General features: G+C 43.8%; 1 protein-coding gene across 1 annotated transcript; it reads right to left on the bottom strand.

Annotated features, from left to right (window-relative positions):
• Positions 1 to 17703: 17703 nt before the first annotated feature.
• Positions 17704 to 23419, bottom strand: krt8 (keratin 8). The gene is made up of 8 exons (XM_069659418.1): positions 22877 to 23419; positions 20966 to 21174; positions 20269 to 20329; positions 20066 to 20161; positions 19679 to 19843; positions 19382 to 19507; positions 19026 to 19290; positions 17704 to 18569 (listed from the first exon to the last, which is right to left on the bottom strand). The coding sequence occupies exons 1-8, from the start codon at positions 23300 to 23302 to the stop codon at positions 18277 to 18279; spliced, it is 1641 nt and encodes a 546-aa protein (XP_069515519.1). The 5' UTR covers positions 23303 to 23419; the 3' UTR covers positions 17704 to 18276.
• Positions 23420 to 23798: the final 379 nt, after the last annotated feature.

Raw genomic sequence — 23798 nt, 5'->3', positions numbered from 1 at the left:
AGATGATGGATGGAGCTTAGGGGTAAGTATGTGCTGCAGATGGAACTTATCCAACTTGAACTAGTCCAGTTGTATTCCCACTTCTATTTCCTTTTCTTTTCAGTTTTGTGCACTGCCCCGTTCCTCTTGGAGGGTTACGGGCAACCCTAAGGTGGCTCTATGAGGCCAACAATTATCCGCAGTCTGACCCATAAAAGGGTAAATATGTAATATAACACTCAATACATGGGATTTATTAAAGGACACAAAAACAGCCAAATCATTCACGAAAGACCAACAAAATCAACAAAACACAACCACACAAAATCCTGGTCTGAGAGGAAGAACCACAGCATTCCCGATCCCGAAGCCTCTCCTCTGATGTCAATGCAGGTGTCTTAGATACTGTTCCAAGGCCAGGTGCACCTCATTAACATGGAAAACAGAAAAACATACAGCAGTAACGTGGAGGATAACGAGTGGTGGCCATCTAGCCCACCAAATGGTCCCCCAAATGTATTAGCGTTTGCAGATGCAGACTCAAAGCGAGAAGAACAACGCTTTGCCAGCGGTGGCAATGTGGCAGGAAATGAGCTCATATCTCAGCAAATAACCATTCTTAAAAAAAATGTTTAAATCACTTTATATGTATTCTTCTCATCAGGGGAATTTATGATTGGATTGTTATAAAAGCATTTAAAAAAACTGTGGTAAAAATGTCGACCCCTTCCCCCTGTAGCGCTGCACTTAAGGGACTCACCCAGTCAAAGGCACTTCTACAACTATTGTTTGTGCCAAAGAGGGAACTGTGATTGGGCCTTCTCGTTTCTCCATGAGTTCTCATCTCGAGCCAGTAACTTTCACTTTGGCATGTGTCTTTAAAAATGTTTTCATAAAGTGACCGTGGACTGATTTATTATTGTATCTACTTTCTCCACCCCAACCAACTAAGGCTTGGTTCCCTGGGGCAACTAATGGACCGGCTCTGTCAAGAAAGAATGCCAACCACCTCAAGGTAAAACCACACCTCTCACTGTATCCGTTATAAGCGCAGTATATTTTTTACTCCCTCTCCTTCTCTGCCAATCATAACTTGTTCCACTCATTCCGCCTCTAGCATACTCCAAAAGGGCTGCCAGATAAATCGAAAGGTTACAAGCATTAACTGCATGCCACTGGAGTCATTATAATGAGTGAGCAGCCCTTTTCTGTGGGCATCAATTGATGGATATGTCTAAATGTCAAACCTGACACGACCTATTATGTTTTATGTAAGTTAACCCTTTAACCCGAGGTACAACTTGTGCGTAGTAATATGGCGTCTGATAGAGTATTTCACTCTGAGCGGACAGAATTTGAAAACTTGAATAAAGTTTCGGGTTTGCAGTGCATACGTTATAAATGTCACCTGTTCCAAGTATCTCAAATGACTCTGGATCACACTAGGGGGTGGCTTCATGCTGATATCACTATGAATTGTGCATCACCTTCCACCGTTATATGCCGCATGTCAGGGTCCAATTCAGAAAGGATATTGCAATTGTGTTCACCCAGCAAAACACGCCCACAAAGCTTTGCAGCTCAATTTGTTGATTGTGTCTGATAGTGGAGACGAGCTGACTGCATCTCAAGTCTTTGCTGCGGGAGCTGCGCCCTCATGCTGATTGGATTCAGTCCAATCCACATACTGTATATATGACAGGCTTAGATAAAGTTTAAAGGACGTTTCGTCTTCGTCCTGCAAAACGACTCCCGACCATTTCCAAACAATTTGAAAAAATCTGCCTTTAATGGGCACACATCCCCCACATTCCTCATTATAGTAACTTTCACTAACAAGACCACGCCATCAAATGTTGCAGCAGCAGCAGAACACAGCTTGTGTTTGGCGTCTCGGCTCCGCCCTCATCACTCCTAGCAGATTTACTTTACATGCAGAAATTTGAGGAGTGATGAGATAGTATTTTAAACCCCCATGTGTGGAGCCTGCAGGTGGATGCTGGGGTGGTGGTGGGGCTGAAAGTAAGAGCGCAGTACTGGACAGGGCAGCGGTGGTAGTGACAGAGCAGAGGGAGCGACAGGAAATCTTGCAGCTTAAACAGACCGCCCATTGGGAGGAAGTGTTGTCAGGCGACTGTGGAAAGTGACACATATCAATTATGAAATCAGTGCAGCTCAAGTTGTCTGCCTGAACTAGCTCGGGTCGAGGTGAGCTGGGATGAGAGGAGGTTGAAGAAGGGTGGGATGCAAGGGGATCAAATGGGGTCATGGTAGCTGGAGACGCCAGGAAACCCAGGGGTCGAGGCTCAGGGTGGGGGCATGTCTTCATGCGCTTTCTTGTTCAGGTTCCCCCGGTGGTTTCTGTGTTCAGATAGGACAGAGGAGAGAATGAGTTTTGGGGGGAGGGCTTTTAGAACAGAGACAAACAGGGAAGAGAAGGGGTCAGGCAGATTTATAAACATATGCACGGTGTGAGAGCTATCAATCAATCATCAGATTGTACCACTGTGTTGGGTAAACCTGGTTATAGGTATGGTAGGTACATCCAAGGACTCTAAGGACTGCACAGCAGGTTTTCTTCTACTAGTTCTTCCCATGGGAACTAAAGACAACCACTACTAGTCATCAAATGTCATCAACTACTCATTTTTTTTGGCAGCTGACAAAGATGGAAGTCACAACGCCCTGATTTTCTTTTACATAGCTGTGATTCAAAGTGTGTCACAGACAAAACACCAGACGAGCTAGAATTCCTCTTAACCTGCAGTCGACTCGGTCACAAGGTTGGCAGGTCTGTGTGACAAAACAATCATGACCAATCAAAACAAGCCCAATACCAGAACTCAAAATATGCCCGTGCAAAACCTTTAGCATCGATCTGCATTGTTCATTGACAAATGTTTTTAACTCTCAGGACATCTTTGGCTTCCCTGAGCAGCAGCAAGACATATCCGGTGACCTCTTCTGACACTGATGAAGCTGCATGATGAAACTGCAAAGAGTTGGCGGGGACGGAGAGGTGGAGGAGTGCCACAGTAGTGACAGCATGAATCAACTGACAACAAAGAGAGAGAGAGTCGTAATTAAAAAAAACAGCAGCAGTATGATAGGCTTACTATGAAGGTGTGTCGAGGTGCTGTTGGATGGATGCAACCACCTGATCAGAACAGCTGACATCACAATTGACAGCCCAAGCAGGAAGTCATGAGTGAGCCTGCGTGAGAGGAGTGAGAGCAGAATACGCCACAGAGAGAGACACCACGGGCCCAGCATGCGAAGTGTGCCTGACTGAACTTCCTCATGAATTTACACAACTTTGTCTTTTATGCAATCAGGCTGAACCGTTGTAAATGAACACTTTACACACTTCAATCAAAAAACTTGGGATTTTCACATTAAAACCTTTTGGCATGATGACAAAAAACTTTTGGATTGAAAAGCAGAACTTGCAGGGCGCTGGTTTGATCATTTGGTGCATGTCATCCCCTCTCTGCTCGTTTCAGACTGCAATGTTCTAGAGGGGCACTATGAGCATGGCCCGACCATTAAGAGCTTTGTAGGTGAGAAGAAGGATTGCTGCGATGCCAGTGGTATTAACAGCTGACTGGGCCCACGATAAGAGCTCTGAGCGTCTACTCTGGAGGTCTGAGCAGGAGTCAAACCCAGCAAGGAAACTGTTACCGCTGTATCCATCCGTCCTGTCCCTGTGGGCCTAAAATGTTTGTCCTCCCCATGGCCATTCTCCCATCAATACTAAAATCCAGTTAAAAGTAGCGCTGCCCTCCTACAAGCCTGGAGACGTTTTCGACTGCGATTTGCAGCGTTTTTCTTTTGCATTTGTTTTTTTGTGTTTGTGTGTTTTTCACTTTGCATAATAGCGGCATGTTTCTGCTGTATTTGTTTTGTACTTTTGCATAAAATCAATTGATTTGTTAACAATCACAACAACAGTTCAGGAAGTCGAGGTGTAAAACGTTGTGTTTGTTTTTATCCAGGGGAAGGCAGATTGTCAGGCAGGAAGAGGAAAGAAAAGAAGAACTTTGGCGAAAATAAAACCTGATACTCGTAACTACAGCTGTCAGAGAAATGTAGAGAAGTACAATATTAGCCTCTGGGATGTGGAGGACATGATATATAAGTTAGCAAAAATGGAAATACTCAGCAAAGTAGAAGTAATCTGTACTACATTACAGCGGCTGAGTACACGTGCTTAGTTACATTCACGCTCATGGTGGTTTGCAGAGCTCACACCCATACACACCTACAAACACACACCCACACACACACACCCACACTACAAGATCAGACTAGTCCTGATTTTATTTTCCCCTTCCATTAGAAAAAGAACTATAATACAATTTAAGTAAGCTTAAGATGGATTTGAGTGTCCGTTTAATCAATGCATTAGATTTTCCTCCACAACGTTTTCTATCAGTCGTTGACCATCTTGGTTCTTGTTCCGTTTCTCAGTGCACCAGCAGCCTCAAACAGGCTCTGACAAGAATTAAACCTACCTGTAACCTCTTTAAGAGTCACTTTTTTCAGGAGGCAAATCAAACTTGTTTCATACCTGGTGAGTTATGCTGACGCCTTGCCTGAACCTGCTCTCTGTTGGTGCTGGTAGAAACAAGCTTTGCCTACAGGCACCAAATGAAAAAGGAGCATGAGCTGTAATAACTGTGTTGGGTGAGTCTGATTAAGAAAGACAATGAAAGCACTGAGATGGTTTCTTCCATGAGTCCTCACAGACTTAAGTTCTCTTAAAGCCTCTAAATGCAATCGTAATCTATTTTTTACATCATCTGTGTTTTTTAGTTTACTGGGCCTTTAAATACAGGTGGGGCCAATCAACCATGTTCAAGGGAAGAGCAGGAAGGAAACTCCCCTGGAGAGATATTATGTAACACACACGATGAAGACTCCCAGATGCTATCACTCACAGCAAATGATTAAAAGCTAAGATACAGTTCATCTTAAAAAAGCACTTATTACAGATATCCTGCAGACAGCCCTCCTTTTCCAAGTAGGTGCAGTGACAGGACAAGGCTGGGATTGTTCTGCAAAAGCTGAAGCATGACAATGTGACAAGACATCAAGGAGCTACAATCTGTTAACGTAACAATCTGGAAGATTTTCATTTAAATAAATGTCTGTTTAGTCTCTATCTATCACAGAATGAGGTAACACAATGGTGATTGAGCCGATGGCCCACTGATGAAAGCCTTTGTATTTGCAGTATTACAGACTGGGTGTCTGGTGCGACTTCACAAGCGGCGCCCAGTTAGTGACGTGTTCTCCGTCAGCCAGCAGTGGTTGGTCTGCCAGAGAGGGTAGGCGGAGCTAAGCGGCTGCTTTTCCGCTCTCTGCAAGTGTTGCGAGTAAACAGTAATCTACTGTGGCTGAACAAACAAAGAAAAGATGGATGACTACAGATACAACTTCAACAAGAAGTGAAAATCCAAAGAAAAAGAAACAAACTCGACGCTCAGATGAAGCAAACAGTCTGAAAAGGAAAGCGACCGTCAGCCAGGAAAATCAAGAGTTACAACCGGAACCAACCGTGGACGCCACACATGCAGCATGAGATTACCACTTTGAATACATTTTTATCAGACATGTTCCTTTATTGGCTGCAAGGTGGTGCAGTGGTTAGTGCTGTCGCCCCAGTTGGGAAGTAGGGGGCTTTACTGTGTGGAGTTTGCATGTTCTCCCTGTGACTGCGTGGGCTCCCTCCTGGTTCTCCGGCTTCCTCCCACAGTCCAAAAACATGCTTGTTCATTGGTGACTCTGGAATTAACTGTCGGTTCGAATGTGAGTGTGAAAGGCTGTCCGACTGGCGACCAGTCCATATACACTGCCTCTCACCAAATGACAGCTGGGATACGCTCCAGCCCCCCCGCTACCCTGAACGGGATTAGCTCTGAGGCGACCGTGCCAATCACTGCACCACTGTGCAGCCCCTGGAGTAACATTTCAAGATAAATCAACCCATTTGATTGCTAATAAAGTAACCTTAAAGAGCAGCTCCAGTCATGTTTTTAGACATATGAAATGCTCTGCTTGAAATAATAAATTGTGTCTGGTATGTTTTTTCTGCAAAATATGTTTAATGACCTAAAAACTCCTGGATCTGCACAGTCCCCGCCCACTAAGTGTTACGTTTCTCCTTTTGTAAAATTAACAGCCAAAAAAAAAAAACATCTCTGCCATCGTTTAGTGGCAATCTTAGCTTGAAATGTAGTAATTAGCAGTAGTAACGTTAAAGGGATAGTTCGGATTTTTGGACACCAGGTTGTATGAAATACTTATAGCGGATGCAAAGCTATTAGCTCACTCACCGAGTCCCGTGGTCGGAGTTCTGGCCGGTTCTGAACATAGAATAAGTAGTTCCGGCGAGATGCCAGGGTCATGAAACCAAAAGGTTCTATCCTACAAAAAACAACACGCAGACAGTGGTGATCCCTTTCCAACAGAAAATCATCGTCCTAGGATTTCATATACTGCGCCGTTCTTTTGGCACTATTTTCTCTCTTGAACAATCCAGTATCACTACGCCTGCGGCAGGCCAAACTCTGAACTATCACTTTAACGTTAGTAGTCAGTAGTGAGTTTGCAAAAATTACAATGGCGGTTACAGCTGGCTCGCGTATCCCATCATAGGTTACACATAATGACATGCATAGCGTCACCCCGTCCATTAACAGGATTGGCTCATTAGGGTTTGTGATGTCACGAACCTGCCAATCTGAAAACGTGTTGTTCAGCCTGTCCTTGGTACACTGCGGTTTAAAAGCAGACAGGCCCAGCCATGGAGATGATGCTGATGTTGTCCCTGATATGTCTTGTAGCACATGAAGAACACCACATGGAGATGTTTACAAGGTTAGACACTGGATTTTAAACAACAGCTAACTTTAGTATGACATCTTACTAGCTAACTTTTAGCTCCTTTCCCTTTGCATTGTGTTAGACCAGGGGTGCCTAATCCTGCTCCTGGAGAGCTACCTTCCTGCATGTTTTAGGTTTCTCCGTGCTCCACACCTGATTTGAATGTTTTGCTCATTATCAATCCCCTGAGAAGCTTCAGTTGATAACGAGCAGATCATTCAAATCAGCTGTGTTCAAGTACAGAGAAACCTCAAACATGCAGGAAGGTAGCTCTCCAGGAGCAGGGTTGGGCACCCCTGTTTTAGACTGTTAAACAGTACCGTCAGCCAATGTTTTCTACGGGGGGCAACATGGGCTTTTGCTTGGGATAGTTGGGCTTCACCCGGCCATGTGCTCATAGTGGGCTTCTTATTGCGTTGGTGTTGGGGCCAACATGGGCACCAAAATATATGGTACATGGGCTACAATGGGCATACCCTTGCAGTGAACATGGATACTGGATGTGTGGGTTACGTTCCACCAATATGTTCCCAATATGTTGCCCATTAAGGACATTTTACAATCCATTCAGCCTAAACCATGCAGGGGGGGACCATCTTAGCAGGGCACCTGTTTGGTATTGCATTTGGGCTGTACATGGGTGTGATGGCTTGAATGACTGACAACTAATATTTTGTTTCATCCACTGCTTTTAAATTTATTTGCAACCTGATACAAAGAAGATACGAGATTATCCCTCTGAGAACAGCAGCTGAGCTTGATGTGAGAGGAGAGAGGCTGCTATGTTTATACGATAAATGCTTGGATTCACCTTTGAGAGGAACCTGGGGCCAAAAAACATATTTCATTTGAGCAGAAGGTTTACAAACATTTTAAGGGACAGGAGCTCTAGCACACAAAGGGGCACTCACCCAGCTACTCATTTTCCATAATGAAAATCTTCCAGAAGACAAAAATTAGGAAGGATGCATTTTAATGATATCCAAAGTGATTGGAATGGAAAATTAACCTTTTGCACAAATTTGACAAAGCTAGTTTTGCATTTTGGCCCTCGCCTTGTTTTTTGGAACCAGAAGAGAGCATGTTTGGACAAGAGGTTTGAAACACATTGCTACACCTCTTTCCAGATTACCAGGTCACCTCGGTAGCGACTTCACTCGACGTGGGAGCACACTTTAGTCAAAGAAAGCTTGAAACTTGCGATTAAGACCACAAGCTCATTAGGAATACACGCACTGAGATTATAAATGAAGTGAGAAGACGGCTCATCTGGAATATAGGTACTTGGCTTCACTTGTAATGCCAGGCTGCTACGTCCACTTCTAATACACAGGTACCAACCACACCCAGCTGAGCCACTCCACCCAAAGTTGTCAGGTTCAGTTTAGACCACAAAAAAAAAAAAAACCTGCAGAAACGCCCAAAAGATGGTTTCATGGCAAACAAAAATTGCAAGAAGTGCCAGGGTGGCCTAGATTTGAGAATGCGTCTCTTTTTACTCCATTATTATATTAAAAATCATTGCATGTGAACTATTGCATATGCTGCAGTAAAACCTGGTCACATGTGATATCAAACAATTAGTAGGTTTACTTGTAATGGAGTGTTCTACACTGCTTTCAGCTCTGATTGAACCTCAGTATATCGACACCACTGTTGTGGGTCAAACCAAAGGAATGAGTCACAGGGAATATCCTCAATACAATGAGTGCAAATTGAAGAGTTGTTGGGCTGTTGTTGTTGGAACAGCCAGCTGATGCATAAAGCAACACCTGTCAGCTACAGTCATAACAGAATGTGAAGTGAGTACCAACCTGCTTTTCTCTCCTGTTTGCTTTTTGTACACACCTGAGCGTTAGGATATAGCGTCCTGGCTGCTAGCCCAGTTTCTGTGAGCAACTTTGCAAATGTCAACGCTGCTAATATGTGTGGGAAATTAGTATTCTTCAGACACAAAAGTCTTCACGCAGCATGCAAGCTGAGTGAAAGGTCATTCTGGAGCATGCACTTCATGTGTTACCGTGCAGCCTGAGAGGAACTCGAGAGGATGTTAATCTTGCGTGGGTGGATTAGGTTGAATACTATAACTACACCCACACCACAGTCTCATCCACATTGGGGTTAAAAGAGTCTCACTATTAACGCCTGTTTGAGGTGACTGTGCTCTTATTTAATCTATGAAGCCAACACGTCCACTGGTGCATCCACATGAACAGTTAGCCCACAACTGAAGTCATTACATAACAACCACAAATAAACTCCAGGATCCCACAGGCTTTACCCAGACTATTATTACTAGTAGTTATAGAAGTAATAGAGGGCGCCTGTTTTGTTTGTCTTGTTTGCGGTCCCCCTTTGAAATTAGGATATTATTTAAAGACATAAATCATATTGTTGCAACTACTGTGGATGTGTTCCTGTTCAAGTGCAAGGCGTCTACTACACTGGAGAGATACTTGTAGGCCATTTTGAACAATATAAGTAGTGCAATCCACCAGGTGCTTTACCTGCAAAGTGTTTTCTACAGTTCAATTAGATTTACATATATGTATCTCTTTATTATTTTAAAGTTCAGTTTCGTTCTCTTTGGCGGCACCTGTAGCGATAAACGGTACCTGCCGGAGCACACGTTCAAGATATCCAGACAGTGCTGCATGTGTGACGTCCATGGTTGGCTCCGGTTGTAACTCTTGATTTTCCTGGCTGACGGTCGCTGGTTTCTGAAGTTGTATCTGTAGTCATCCATCTTTTCTTTGTTTGTTCAGCCATAGTAGATTACTGTTTACTCGCCACACGTGCAGAGACCTGAGGGTTATACTTCGAAAAAGTTCAACATACCCAGGCTTTATTTTGGGTCAGCTGGCTCAACAAAGCCTCAAGCACCAGTTAGAGATCACGGGCATCACAAAGGTGGTTATGAGCTTTCTCTGTTAACTCAGGCTCTCTGCTTCCGGCTCTGAGCGCGCTCACAGAAAAGGAGCGCTTTACGCTCTATTTGACGCTTCTTCCGCACAAAAAGGAGCAATCACCGGCTGTCTGCTTCAGCCAGACTGTTTAAATGAGAAGCGATGATGAATATATAAAAGTTATGACTGTAAAAACCAACACTGCTGCTGCAATAAGGCAAGAGGGGAATGTTGCAGAAATGTGTAGTTTAATACGTAAATTAATGTATTAATTTCACCACACTAAACGCTCTCAGTGCTACTCAAACTCTTAAACTGTAACAAATGATACACATGATTTCAGGAATATCGTCAGGAACTGCAGTTACAGGAAATAACTTCAGTATTTGTCCAAACATAATTAAAATTAATTAATTGATTTAATATAATCTGTGATAAATACCTACAGACTAATCAGTTTTATCATCTGCAAGACCAGCCGTGTGAAACAGACAGATGCTGCGTCCTCATCGGTCTCTTACTGTTTGGATGATCTGCTGCCAGAAAGCAAACAGGTAAAAGAAGGGAGACTGGAGGGGGGGTCATATTACATTCATCACTAACTGAATGCATTGGCTCTGTGATGTGATGCATACAGTACGTGCTACTGTATGCACAGCTTCGTTCTGTGTCTTTACAGACGCAACGTTACGTTCCAGAAGTTAACATGTTCTGTTAACCTCGGCTGAAAATCTTTATTACTCATGGAGAACATCATCAGGATGAAACACGGAACATGACCTGGTCCCGACCAGGTTAGCTTTGCAGAGTAAGTTACCATGGTGATCTAGCCCCGGTTAAAAGAGAGTCATCTTTGTGACACTGAAAACCCCGGGTTAAGGCTCAACAGACCCGGCTAAGCCTCTAATCTCGCTCTGAAAAGCAGCCGCTTAGCTCCGCCCACCCTCTCTGGCAGACCAACCACTGCTGGCTGATAGAAAACGCGCCTCTAACTGGGCACCGCTTGGGATTTTTCAGATTTCTCCTGACTGTGTGTGTTTAATTTAAAATAATGACATCATTTATACTACAAATCTTCAGACTGCGTACTTTATTTTAAGATTACAGTTCATAGTATCCATTCTTTTGATGCATGGTGTTCACTGCAGTGGGTGGACAAGAAATACACTAAAAATAGAAATAAGTAAAGAGTAGGTTACCAGCGCTGCATGGGTTGAGTAATCATAAACTTGTTGGGTTTCACCAAACATTTGGACTTTGAAAAGGACTGCTGTTTCATACAGCCTCCATTGCATTTCCATCTTTGTGTAAAGACAAGCTTTCTGGGAAGTCCCAGTTCACAAAGCAGAGGAGCCGACATGCACACCTCGTTCACCTCAGCTTCACATCATGCGTTGCTCCTGTGCACCGGACAGACACCAGCTGATTGAGAAGAAGAGAAAAGCAGCTGTGATATTTCAGTTTTTGTGACTTCACAATTTAAACAGGCTTTTTCTAAACAGGCTTTTGTATCGAGGTGTCCTCTCCCGTTTTATATTGCATTCTCTTTGAATCACTTTCTCCTCCCTTCCCGAGCCTCGCCCATTCTGCCCTGAAATGATTATGAATCAGACTGTTATGGCATCACACAGTGACACTGTGAGAAAGTATTGCATGTGATGCACACTTCATAAAGTGCAGCACACGCAGTAAATGGCTTGACCTGCAAAACGTTACATTTTAAAGTTGTTCACTATTTGTCAGTAGACTACTGGGGGTTTTAGGAAACTGCATGCTATATGCAGTTTATTATGTGTAGGTTTCTAGTGAGACAACAGCACAACACTGCCTCCTTGTGGAAAAGAGTAAATTAAACTTGTAGACTAAAGGACTGATGATGTCAGACATTGGTACACAGTGGATAAGGACTTTCTATGAAGCTGCAGAGGGACACTGAGAGACACGTAGAGCACGTCCACCTGTGCTGTGAGCCAGTATGCCTAGTAAGCAAGAACACACGTGTATGCACATGCATAAATGCTATTCTTTCTTCATGTTGTTGCATGCGGTCCGTTCAACAGGGAGTGAATAACGGTTGTTAAAGTCTGCAGCAAAGACATTGTCATATAGAGTTTAGATTGCTTCATAGAGTCACTGATTATTATGTACTATAAATGGACGGTACTTATATAGCGGTTCAGTGTCTCGCCCAAGGACACTTAAACATGTGACTGTAGCAGTCAGGGATCGAACCCCCAACCTTATGTACTGTTTCAAAAGTAACTCACTACATTCAAAATACACTCGGCCACTTCATCAGGTACACCTGTACAATCTAATGCAGTTCAATCCAACAGCTCTGCCATGGACTCTGCTTACATGAAGTTTAGTTTTTGTTGACTTTTGTTTGTTAGAGTCTGAAGTGTGTAAATGATGTTTATCACTGAGGCCAGAGTTAAAGGTGTTGTTTGTACTGAACTCAGTTATATTGAGATGTATGTCTAATTTTTTGTCCTCCCTATTTACATACATGAGGGGGCCGGAGTATTATCACCTACAAGGCCCTTCACAATCTTGTGAATAGCCCCTGTGATAGGCGCTGCCATCTTGCGATGGTGACGTCATATGGAGTCTGCACAGTAGAGATCCTTCTCCAGTACACTCCCACACGCAACCTAAGATCTACTGATGCCAACCTCCTCACCCCTCTCACCCGAACCAAACACCGGATCTGGGGGGACAAAGCCCCCTCCTTCTGGAACTCTCTCCCCCCAACACTGCAGAAACTCTCCCTCACTTCCTTCCTTTAAAACTGCACTCAAAACCTGTTGAATCTGTTGAATCTGCTTTTAACCTATGATCTCCTATTATTATTATTTTTTTTTAACTTTCTCTTACCTTTATATACATATTTTTATTTAACTGTAAGTCTTGTACTTTGTTTTTGTTTTTAATGTATTTGCTATTGTTGTTTCTGTTCTTTCTTTCATGCGAAGTGCCTTTCAGTACCTTTTAAAGCACTATATAAATAAAACACACTGAACTCATAGATCTAAGACTTTTTCTATGTACACAGAAGGCCTATTTCTCTCAAATATTGTTCACAAATTTGTCTAAATCTGTGTTAGTGAGCACTTCTCCTTTGCCGAGATAATCCATCCACCTCACAGGTGTGGCATATCAAGATGCTGATTACACAGCATGATTATTGCACAGGTGTGCCTCAGGCTGGCCACAATAAAAGGCCACTCTAAAGTGTGCAGTTTTATCACACAGCACAATGCCACAGATGTCGCAAGTTTTGAGGGAGCATGCAATTGGCATGCCGACTGCAGGAATGCCCACCAGAGCCCGTGAATTGAATGTTCATTTCTCTACCATAAGCCGTCTCCAAAGCGTTTCATAGAATTTGGCTGTACATCCAACCGGCCTTACAACCGCAGACCACGTGTAAACACACCAGCCCAGGACCTCCACATCCAGCATCTTCACCTCCAAGATCGTCTGAGACCAGACACCCAGACAGCTGCTGCAACAATAGGTTTGCATAACCAAAGAACTTCTGCACAAACTGTCAGAAACCGTCTCAGGGAAGCTCATCTGCATGCTCGTCGTCCTCATCGGGGTCTAGACCTGACTGCAGTTTGTCGTTGTAATCAACTTGAGTGGGCAAATGCTCACATTCGATGGTGTCTGGCACTTTGGTGAGGTGTTCTCTTCACGGATAAATCCCGGTTCTCACTGTACAGTGCAAATGGCAGACAGCGTATATGGCGTCGTGTGGGTGAGCGGTTTGCTGATGTCAACGTTGTGACCAGACCCCCCCAATACAGTAAAACTGCACATTTTAGAGAGGCCTTTTATTGTGGCCAGCCTAAGGCACACCTGTGCAATAATCATGCTGTCTAATCAGCATCTTGATATGCCACACCTGTGAGGTGGATGGATTATCTTGGCAAAGGAGAAGTGCTCACTAACACAGATTTAGACAAATTTGTGAACAATATTTGAGAGAAATCGGGTTTTTATGTACAAAGAAAAAGTCTTAGATCTTTGAGTTCAGCTCATGAAAAATGGGAGCAAAAACAAAAGTGTTGTGCTTATATTTTTGTTGAGTGTATATTATTATAATTATTATTATTATTAGAAACACCTCTGAGTGTAATGCAGCTCAGTACAGCCCCACCACTAATTATGACCTTGACGCTCTATGACAGCTTAGAAGAAAAGCCTGTACATTACAGGCAACATAAAAGCAAATCTGATGGCTGAGCTGAGGTGTTGGATTACATTTGATTTTTCAGGTGTCCCTAATGAAGTGCCCGCTGAGTGTACATTAGCTTTGCAAAGGAGATTCAAATTAAGCCTATTTTTGTTGCTTTTATAAGAGACACATTCATGCAACACTCACAGAGCGCTGGCCCAGCATCAACATTCATTACCTGTGGAACAGCCCTGACCTGCAGGGTAACATGCTCTGTTTATGTTGTGAGACACTGCCACCTGGTGGGCAATTGCTGAAGAAAGAAAGAAGCATTATTTTAACCCTCGTTTTACCAGCATAATTAACATTAAACACTACCAACAGGGGGAAACTCCCTGATTACCATCCTAGGAAAGTAACAGTTATATCCTTATAAATTACTGACTGAGTTACCCTCTGACACCTTAAATAGGACCCATTGCAAACATAAAGTTAATAAATAGCTCCATGTTTTAACATAGCATGGAGGCAGGATTGGGTACTTTCTGCTGAGGCCCCCTCAGGATCCATACATTATATCAGAGACTGACTCTGACTCCATCGCAAAGATAGAATAAAGCACCTTTAAGACATGAAGTTATCTCAGGAGGTCTGTGAATGCTCCCGTCCACAGGGTGAGGGTTAATATCTTCTCCATGCATCCATGTCTGTGTCTCTGACACTTAATTAATTATTCAGTTTTACCTCTGTGTCAATGCCGATTTTATCAGAAAGTTTATCTTATACGAGTCCAACCACCTGCAGCCTCGACACCATCCCCTCTAAATGTCTCAAAGAAGTTATGGACACGCTTGGGCCCAGTATTTTATTAATTATCACTCACTTTTAAACTTTTTTAAACAAGCTGTGGTCCAACCTCTTTGAAAGAAACCAAATCTTCATCCTCTTAGCGATTTTAGGCCAATTTCTAAACTCTCTTGTTTATCCAAAGTTTTAGAGAAAGTGGTTTCAAAACAGATTTGAGCTTTTATGAGTTAAAATAACATCTTACTCCAGTCAGGTTTTAGAGCGTAACAGAATACAGAAACTGGCCTCCTTCTTTTAGCTGCTGATAGAGGAGTGAGCGTAATTTAGATTCTTTTACATTTAAGTGTGACATCCGACACAGTAGAGAGTAGACCGTGCCATTTTTATCGCCCGTCTAGAGACCTGGGTTGGTGTCAAGGGCAATGCACTTAGTTGGTTTAGTTCCTATCTTTTGAACAGAACATTCTTGGTCCCCAGAGATAATCACTCATCCGTCAGATTACCTGTGGTGTACCGCAAGGTTCAATTTTAGGTCTACTTTTATTCTCTGTCTATATGCTCCCACTTGGAAATATTATTCCTCATCACAATCTCTCTTTCCATTGCTATGCAGACGACTCACAGGTCATGTCGATTTGCCCTGTACAACATCAGGACGATCAGACCCTACCTTTCAGAGCATGCAACACACCTGCTGGTACAGGCTCTGGTGATATCACGCATTGACTACTGCAACATACGGGCAGGCCTTCCTGCATGCACATTCAAACTTCTGCAGATGATCCAGAACGCAGCAGCGCAACTGGTCTTCAATCAACCCAAAACAGCACACGTCACTCCACTGCTCAAATCCCTCCACTGGCTCCCAGCTGCCGCTCGCATCAAATTCCAACCCTGTTGCTCGCTTCAGCAACAAAAACGTCTCCTGCCTACCTGAACGCCCAGTGGTGGAACGAGCTACCAAACTCCAGTCAGTCCACTGAGTCCCTTTCACCTTTAAGAAGAAGCTAAAGACCCAGCTCTTTATGAACACCTCTGACCTTAATGATAGTGATGCTATTGATGCTGACGGCATTGAGGATGTGGTTTATGTTGATTAGGATTCTCATGATGATGATGATGATGATGATCTCTATTGACCTTGTTGAAGTTGCTGGTGATGTTCGTTTTTACAGCTCAATGACTCAAAATCATAATCTTCAACTATTCCAACTCACACATCAATCTGATTGAAAGTTCCCTCGGTCCACTGTCTCCAAATCAAATCAATTCTGCAACATGCCGACCTGGAAAAGTCTCGACGGGACTACTGTAACTCCCTCCTTTCCGGTATCGCCCTAAAATCCCTCTCTCGCCTCCAACTGGTCCAACAGCTTGGCTTCTTACTGACATCACATCACTCCTCTCCTTGCTTCCCTCCACTGGCTCCCTGTTTGGTAAAGAATTGATTTTAGGATTTTTCTGATCACTCTTAAAGCTCGTTTGGGCCTTGCCCCGACCTCATGAGCCATCTCGTGCCCTTAGATCCTCGGATGGGACTCTTCTGGTCGTTCCAAAGTCGAGGCTGAAATCTAAAGGTGACTGGAGGGGAGGCGTGCAGAATATGTTACAGACTTTTTAAAATGCTCTTTAAAAACTAATGTTCCTTCTTCTATTGTTCTATAACATCCTTTGTTGCTTTCATTTATTTACTTATTTATTTATGTTTTATACGTCTTACTGTTCCAAATCTGTTATCTGTTTTAATTTCCTCATCTTCTTATTATCTTTATAATATAATCATCTTTTATTCTTTCATTTATCTCTTTATTTGTATTGCTTTATGACTTTAACTGCCTTCGAGATCCGCCTGTTGTATCACTTTTATTTGCTGTTATTCTTGTTGACCTTTTGCGTTTGCATTGTATTCTTGCCTTTTGTTGTATTTTGTAGACTCCGGTTGGCCTGACTATTGACTGATTATTCTGTTATCTTCCCGAGTTCCTGCCTTTGCTTTGTCTGTCAAAGCCCTTTTTAAACATCTGTTTTGTGCTAGGTGCTATATAAATAAAGTTATTATTATTATTGTAACTATAATAATATTATTATTGTCTTTGTTTGGCATCACTCAGGAACAAAGTTTATTTTTATTATGCCATTTTATACCCCTTTTTTATTTAATGTATTTATATTTGCATAAATGTATATCATTTGAATCTCGCAGGTTAACGTTACCTTTATGAATGAAAGACTGAAAGAAGAGAAACTTACAAACGTCTTCAAAAAGTACATTAGACATCACCACTGATCTACACTCTGTCCTCTCGCTCCCTCATCAGCAGGTCTGCCAGCCGTCAACCTCAGCACAATGGGTGCCAGGGCCTCCTCCTGTGCTGCACCCAAACTTTGGAACTGCCTTCCCCCTCACATCCACATGCTGGACTGCATGACAGAATTCAAAACTGCTCATAAAACTTTTTAAACTCACTTTAATTCCATCAGCTGCATCTTATTGATTTTCTTTGAAATTATTCCAGAGCTATGCTGCGTTGCTTATTGCATGTCTGACTGTACAGATGTTTTATTACTGGTGCTTTGCCGTTTCGTGTGCTGTTTCTTGTATGTTATTATATGATGTAAGGTGACTTTGAGTGCCATGAAATGAAATGCATTATTATTATTAATAAATTAGCTAGAGTCAGTTCTCATCGGCTTCTGCAAACAGAATCCATAAACACTCTGATTAGCATTGCTGTGTTCCGAGCAGAGGGCTGTCTCATGTTGTTATAGATCATTTATAGATCCTCAAATGATACCAGGTTTTGTGGGCTTTGCTTATGCCAATAAACATGACAAAGCTGTGCCTGATTACAGAAATTATTCTAATCAGAACAACTTATTTCTGCTACTTCTTCCTTTCTCATTCAGTCACCATCAATAATTAAAACAAACACGTGTATCTTTTCAGTAAACACATTTTTATTTTGTTTGGTAGCAAAAACAGCACCTCAGGACAACAGTGTGACGTGGGCAGCCTCCTAAGGGGTCCGACAGTTTCAGTTACAAGACACGCACAGGGCAGACATGCACTACCTACTGTAGCAGGCAAGTTTAAGACATTAGTTGACCGACAACGCTGAAGCACTGTTTCAGTACATTCACAGTCCTTTGACAACACCACAGTCCATTTGATGCGACACAGTTTGGAATGAAATTGAATATCTGGTGCATAGATTTCAAGGGAGTGCTAGACATTTATAAAAATCTTCTTTCTTGTTTGCAATTTGCCCAGTTTTTAATCTCACTTTCTGAGACGTTTTAGTTCAGACATCAGACATACAGAATCAATTCTTTGGTCCCTTTCAGATCTTTGGTAGTGTTAGGGTCATTCATCGCTTCGGGGAACACATGTTTAGGCTCTCTAAAAGAGTGGCTGGCAAGCTCAGATGTTTTTATTTTACTTTGGGGGGGTGAACTGTAAGTATAAAACAGGAAAACTAGCAGACAGGTAGCTACACCGCTAAACTAGACAGCTCAATCTTCGATGACCTCAGAGGACTCGGACACCACTCTGCCGTCCTTGGTCTCAATCATCTTGATAACAACGTTCTTCTTGGTCTGGGTTTGGCTGTAACCTCCGGAGCTGCTGCCGCCGCTGAAGCCGCCGCTGCTGCTGCCGTATCCGGCGCTGCTGCCGCCGTATCCAGCGCTGCTGCCGCCGTATCCACTGCCGCCGCTGCCGTATTGCCCACTGCTGCTGTATGAGCTGCTGCCGTATCCGCCGCTGCCGTATCCGGCACCGCTGGAGTAGCTGCCGCCGTAGCTTGCTGTTGAGAGAAGGGAGACAGGAGAGAATAGTTAAACTCAGAGAAGTGTAGGATCGTTTCAAGCCACAGGAAGTGCACAAAAACACTGTCAGTGGGATAACCATTGGTAGTCCTCTATCCTAGTTGACAGATTATTCTGGCAGCCTTTAGTCAATCACAAGTAGCCATACCATAAAGTATACTCTGCTTCATCATCTGTTTTACTCTAAAAGGGGCCATACATTACTAAATAAACATTATGCTGTATTAAAGAAGACTTGAAACCAAAAATCGAGAGCATTAACTCTTTAGGAAAAATGTTACTGAGGGAATAAATCATCGGAGAAGTCGGCTCGCTTCTATACAATCAGACAAGTTGCGATGCCCCTGCTGGCCATTAGAAAGAATGAAGGTTGATTGGCATCTTTTTAATCTAATATATAGATAATCAATGCGAAGGCGATGAAGCTGACTTACTGCTCTGTTGGGAAATGTTGATGGCCTTGATGCCGTTTGCGAGCCTGTCCTCCTCTCCCTCCAGCAGCTTCCTGTAGGTGGCGATCTCAATGTCCAGAGCCAGCTTGACGTTCATCAGGTCCTGGTACTCTCTGATCTGGCGGGCCATGTCCTGTTTGGCTCTCTGCAGGGCCTCTTCCAGGTCCCTGATGCGGGCCTTGGCGTCCTTCACTGCCATCTCGCCGCGCTCCTCGGCCTCAGCGATCTGGGCCTCCAGGTTCACACGCTGGAGGAAGATTTTTAAAGCAATAAGTCTTTGTGCAAAAACGAGTAGAAAAATATGAATATTTGTTCAACATGATTTGTGAACAGCATACCTGTCCCTTGACGGAATCGATCTCTGATGTCAGTCTCTGGATCATGCGATTGAGGTCTGCGATCTCTGTTTTGGTGCTCCTCAGGTCATCTCCGTATCTGCTGGCGGATGTCTGCATCTCCTCATACTGAAACAACAATAAAACAAGACATCAAAAACTGGAATCCTACAGACGAGAACAATGCATGGACCGATAAAAGTTTCTGTTGAGTTGAATCCAAATGTAAGGAGATAATGTTCGGGTGTAAAGTCACAAAAGAAACCCGAACAAAAGAAAAATCCAAAAGTTCTCCCTTACCTTCGTCTTGTACCACGACTCTGCCTCTGCACGGGTTTTGTTGGCGATGTCCTCATACTGAGCCTTGACTTCGGCCACAATGGAGTCCATGTCCAGGTTGCGGCTGTTGTCCATCTCCACAATGACTGAGGTGTCCTTGATCTGTCCCTGGAGCTCACGGAGTTCCTGGAGAGGTAAAAAGACACAATAGAGGACAGAGAGATTAGTAAAGCCCGTCTCTTCACGGAAACCCAACCCAAGTTAGAGTTCCAGGGATGGATCGAGTCAAAATGTGAAACAGATGCTGAGAAAAACCAACACAATGACATGACTGGAGTGATAAATCATAAATAAAGCTGAGGTTGGCAGGAAGTAGGAAACGCCCAGTGAGCTGATTGTGTGCCGTACCTCATCGTAGATCGACCTGAGGAAGTTGATCTCATCTGTCAGACTCTCCAGCTTGGCCTCCAGCTCGACCTTGTTCATGTAGGCCTCATCGACATCCTGCGACACATTAAATGCTTGTTAAATGTGAGCCATCAAGAAGAACCGACATGCAGAATATTTCCAATCATATTTTCATCTCAAGTTGAGTAAACGAAGATGCTGACCTTCTTGATGAGGACAAAGTCGTTCTCACACTCGGTACGCTTGTTAATCTCATCTTCATACCTGAGAGAAGCAAAAGAGGTCATGGTTAAAAGTTTGACTTTCCTAAAGAGGTTCATCTCCTGCTCTTGCTCCTGATTATATTCTAACTGAACACTAGGAGGTGCAAGCAGTCCATCCCTAACTCTTGAGCTCCTCTGGGACGTTTGACTCACAAAGTGCGTGTTGACTCAGGGCCGAGTGAGACAGGTGTTACTGATATTTCCCCCTGGAGGCCGCTCTGAACTGATCTGATCTGCTCCATTTGTCTGTGAACAACTGACAAGTATGTGCGGCACTATTGTACCTGTTTGTGTCAGAGGCGTGTGCCTCTTGGGTGAAGCTATAAACTGCTTTGCTTTGTTTAACCACCGGTCACATGTAAAGTAATGTGTGTTTGGAACATGCTTCCTCAGTGTTGTAATTCTCTTGAGTTCGTATGACGCAAGACAATGGACAGATGTAGGGAGGAGTCCACTAAAATATTAACTCAGTGTATGTCAAGTCTCCTGAAGTGAACTGTTGTGATGTAAAAAAGATCCAGCTGTATGTTGAGCAAAAACAAAGTGTCTATGTGTTGTGGAAATATCCCATAATGCACCCCGGTTCTTTAGTCTAAATGCTGGATAAAACAGGTCATTTTTTCTCCTCCACACTCACTTGTTCTTGAAGTCCTCCACCAGGCCCTGCATGTTGTGCAGGTCAGCCTCCAGCTTCATCTTGTCGTTTCCCAGGCTGTCCAGCTGTCTGCGCAGGTTGGCGATGTAGGCCTCGAACATGGCGTCGATGTTGGAGCGGGTGGTGGTCTGTCCCTGCAGCAGGTTCCACTTGGTCTCCAGCATTTTGTTTTGCTGCTCCAGGAAGCGGACCTGATGTGCAGAGAAGGACGCAGAAAGTTTGGTTCATTCATTTGGGTTATTAAAAAATTTTACTTTGAAAGAATCCCAAAGAACCCGTGACTCACATGTTAGCTGTAACGAATATGAATAGACGTAATCCTTTTCATCAGTTTTGAAATACTGTGACATTCTGTTTAAACTCTGATGTAAGTGCCGTCTCCTCCGCTCTTTACGTAACAACATCCTTATAATCAATCACCAGGAACAACCTCCCCATGCCTCCTATTCACCGTCTACACTCTTTATTGTTCTTATCTATCTTTGGAGCTGTGTAAGCTGCTGCTGGCCGTGTTTCCAGGCGTGCTTTTCCAAAGGAAGGCCTGACGTACGTGCATCCTGACAGGAGGTGGAGAGGGGAAGGGGGGTTGGAAAAAGCCGGTGATGGAGGAATTAGAGCTGGTTAACCCTTCTCCCGCATGTCTTCCTGTTTTTGTACCACTAGTTTCACAGCCAGAAAAGACAAATACAGAGAGAGAGAGAGAGAGAGAGAGAGAGAAGGGGGTGATGGGGCGAAGCTGCATCCCCAGGCAGATGCAGGAAGGTAAATATTTAACTGTGTTATAGATGTGATGAGGGAGGAGAGAGTCAGGGAGGAACGTAAGGGTGATTTATGAGCTGAAGAGAGAAGGTGGAAGGTGAAAAGGTGGTGGTTGTTGCATATTTGTGAACAGTAAAATGGAGGTAGTGGACTTTGCTACCTCACACATTTCAGGTGAGATCTAACCAATAATATCTTCTGGTCTTCTTTTGAACTGGACTAAATACAGATAATAAAGTGCCTTTACATGGACGGCCAACACAAGATAACAGAGGACAGTGTGGGAGCTAGTGTTCAAGCATGCAAAATGCACTTTATCTCCTTTTAATCATTGCGCCAGGAGAAGGAGAGTTGCTATGTTGACGGGAACATGAAACCAACCAGCCTTTTTAAATATTAACCCACTGCAGAGGCCTCAGACGACACACACTCTGAGTACTGCCTAAATGTTCAACTTAAATGCAGATTACAGTAGTTTCAAGTCAATGCTATCATACGTTCGCTAGACACTCCTTTTAATATGTCACTGTTAAGGACTGTATTGTAATTAAGCCAACAAAAGCACACATACTGACTGCATGTGTGTGTTTGGGGAGGGGCGGGGGCCACCAGGGCAGCAGAAAAGGGCCACACCCCAGCAAAGGGAGGGACCATTCCCAAGGTAACTCGTATCACAAGCCCTGAGCTCTGCCCTGCCACACCCATTGCTTTCTCTCTCTCTTTGTCTTTCTCTGTCACTCCTTTCTGCAAGTCTGTTTTTCATCACTATAAAAGGGCAGCCAGTGCCAAAAAGACGGAGAGCCTAACCCCGAAGTTTGAGCACATTTTTTTTCTGCCCTGACTTCATTTGTGGGCGGTGACGACAGCAGCAGAGAGGGGAATAAATCAACTCTCTCCCCACAGTGAATGTGAGGATATCAGCATTACAGCGCATGTGGCAAACATATGGGGCTCTTTATCAAATATTGCATAACAATGTCACAGCACTGGAGAGGAACTTTCTTGCCTTAACTCTCAGAGTACCATGTGAGTGAGCTTTCCACCCACCTAGATCAGTTTCTGACGAGAACAGCAAGACCAGCGTCCTGCTAACTTTAACTTTCATACACACATGCTTCTATTTCAAACTCTTACCTTGTCAATGAAGGAAGCAAAGCGGTTGTTGAGGGTCTTGATCTGCTCCTTCTCCTGGGTGCGGACTACCTGGATGCTGGGGTCAATCTCCAGGTTCAGGGGGGCCAGCAGGCTCTTGTTCACAGTCACAGCGGTGATGGGGGCCTGAACACCCATACCAAAATTCCCTCCCATGCCCATACCTATGCCACCACCAAAGCCTGAACCACCAAAGCCTCCACCACCCATGGCTGAGCTCACGCTATAGGCAGATCTGCTGGAGATTCCACCAGATCCTCCATAGCCCCTGTTGGCTCCTCCATAGGAAGTCTTGACATTGTAGCTCCTGCGGGAGGAGATACTGCTTGGTTCAGAGTAGGAGTTGCTGCTGAAGGTTCTTTGGCCAGGGGTAGACTTCACACTGAAAGAGGTCCTATAATTTGCCATTTTGATATCTGGAGTTCTTTTCTTCTAGATGAAATGAGTCTGTGAAGGTCAGACTGAGTGGCTCGGTTGGCTTGGCAGGCAGGCAGGCAGGCAGGCCGGCAGAGGGGAGAAACCGGAGTGGATAGAAAAGAGAAGAAGCTTCTGAGGAGTTTTAAAGCCTGTGGCTGTGGGAGGGGACTGTGCTGAGCTGCCATTGGCTGCAGGTCTGGGTGAGAGAGAGGGAGGCAGGGCTGTAACATTACACTTGTATGACACATTGTCCAGTCACTCAAAACCATTACCTGGTCTTTCTAAAGGCCTCTCTGTGTGTTGTTAGAGAAACCCTGGTGTTTGGGAGATTGTGGAGTGGTTATATTTCTTTGTTTTAACCCCCTTGCTGTGTGTGTGTGTGTGTGTGTGTGTGTGTGTGTGTGTGAGAGTTTGCGAGTGTGTGTCTCCAGGTAAAAAGTATTCAAACACAGCACAGCTGTTTCAACATGTACGATCTGGAGGTCTA

This window comes from Semicossyphus pulcher, unplaced genomic scaffold, assembly GCF_022749685.1.
Source record: "Semicossyphus pulcher isolate SPU_LCO1_2020_fin unplaced genomic scaffold, fSemPul1.0.p SCAF_13, whole genome shotgun sequence".
NCBI lineage: Eukaryota > Metazoa > Chordata > Actinopteri > Labriformes > Labridae > Semicossyphus > Semicossyphus pulcher.
Note: the sequence above shows the minus strand (reverse complement) of the source record. Positions and strands in the feature narration are given on the sequence as shown.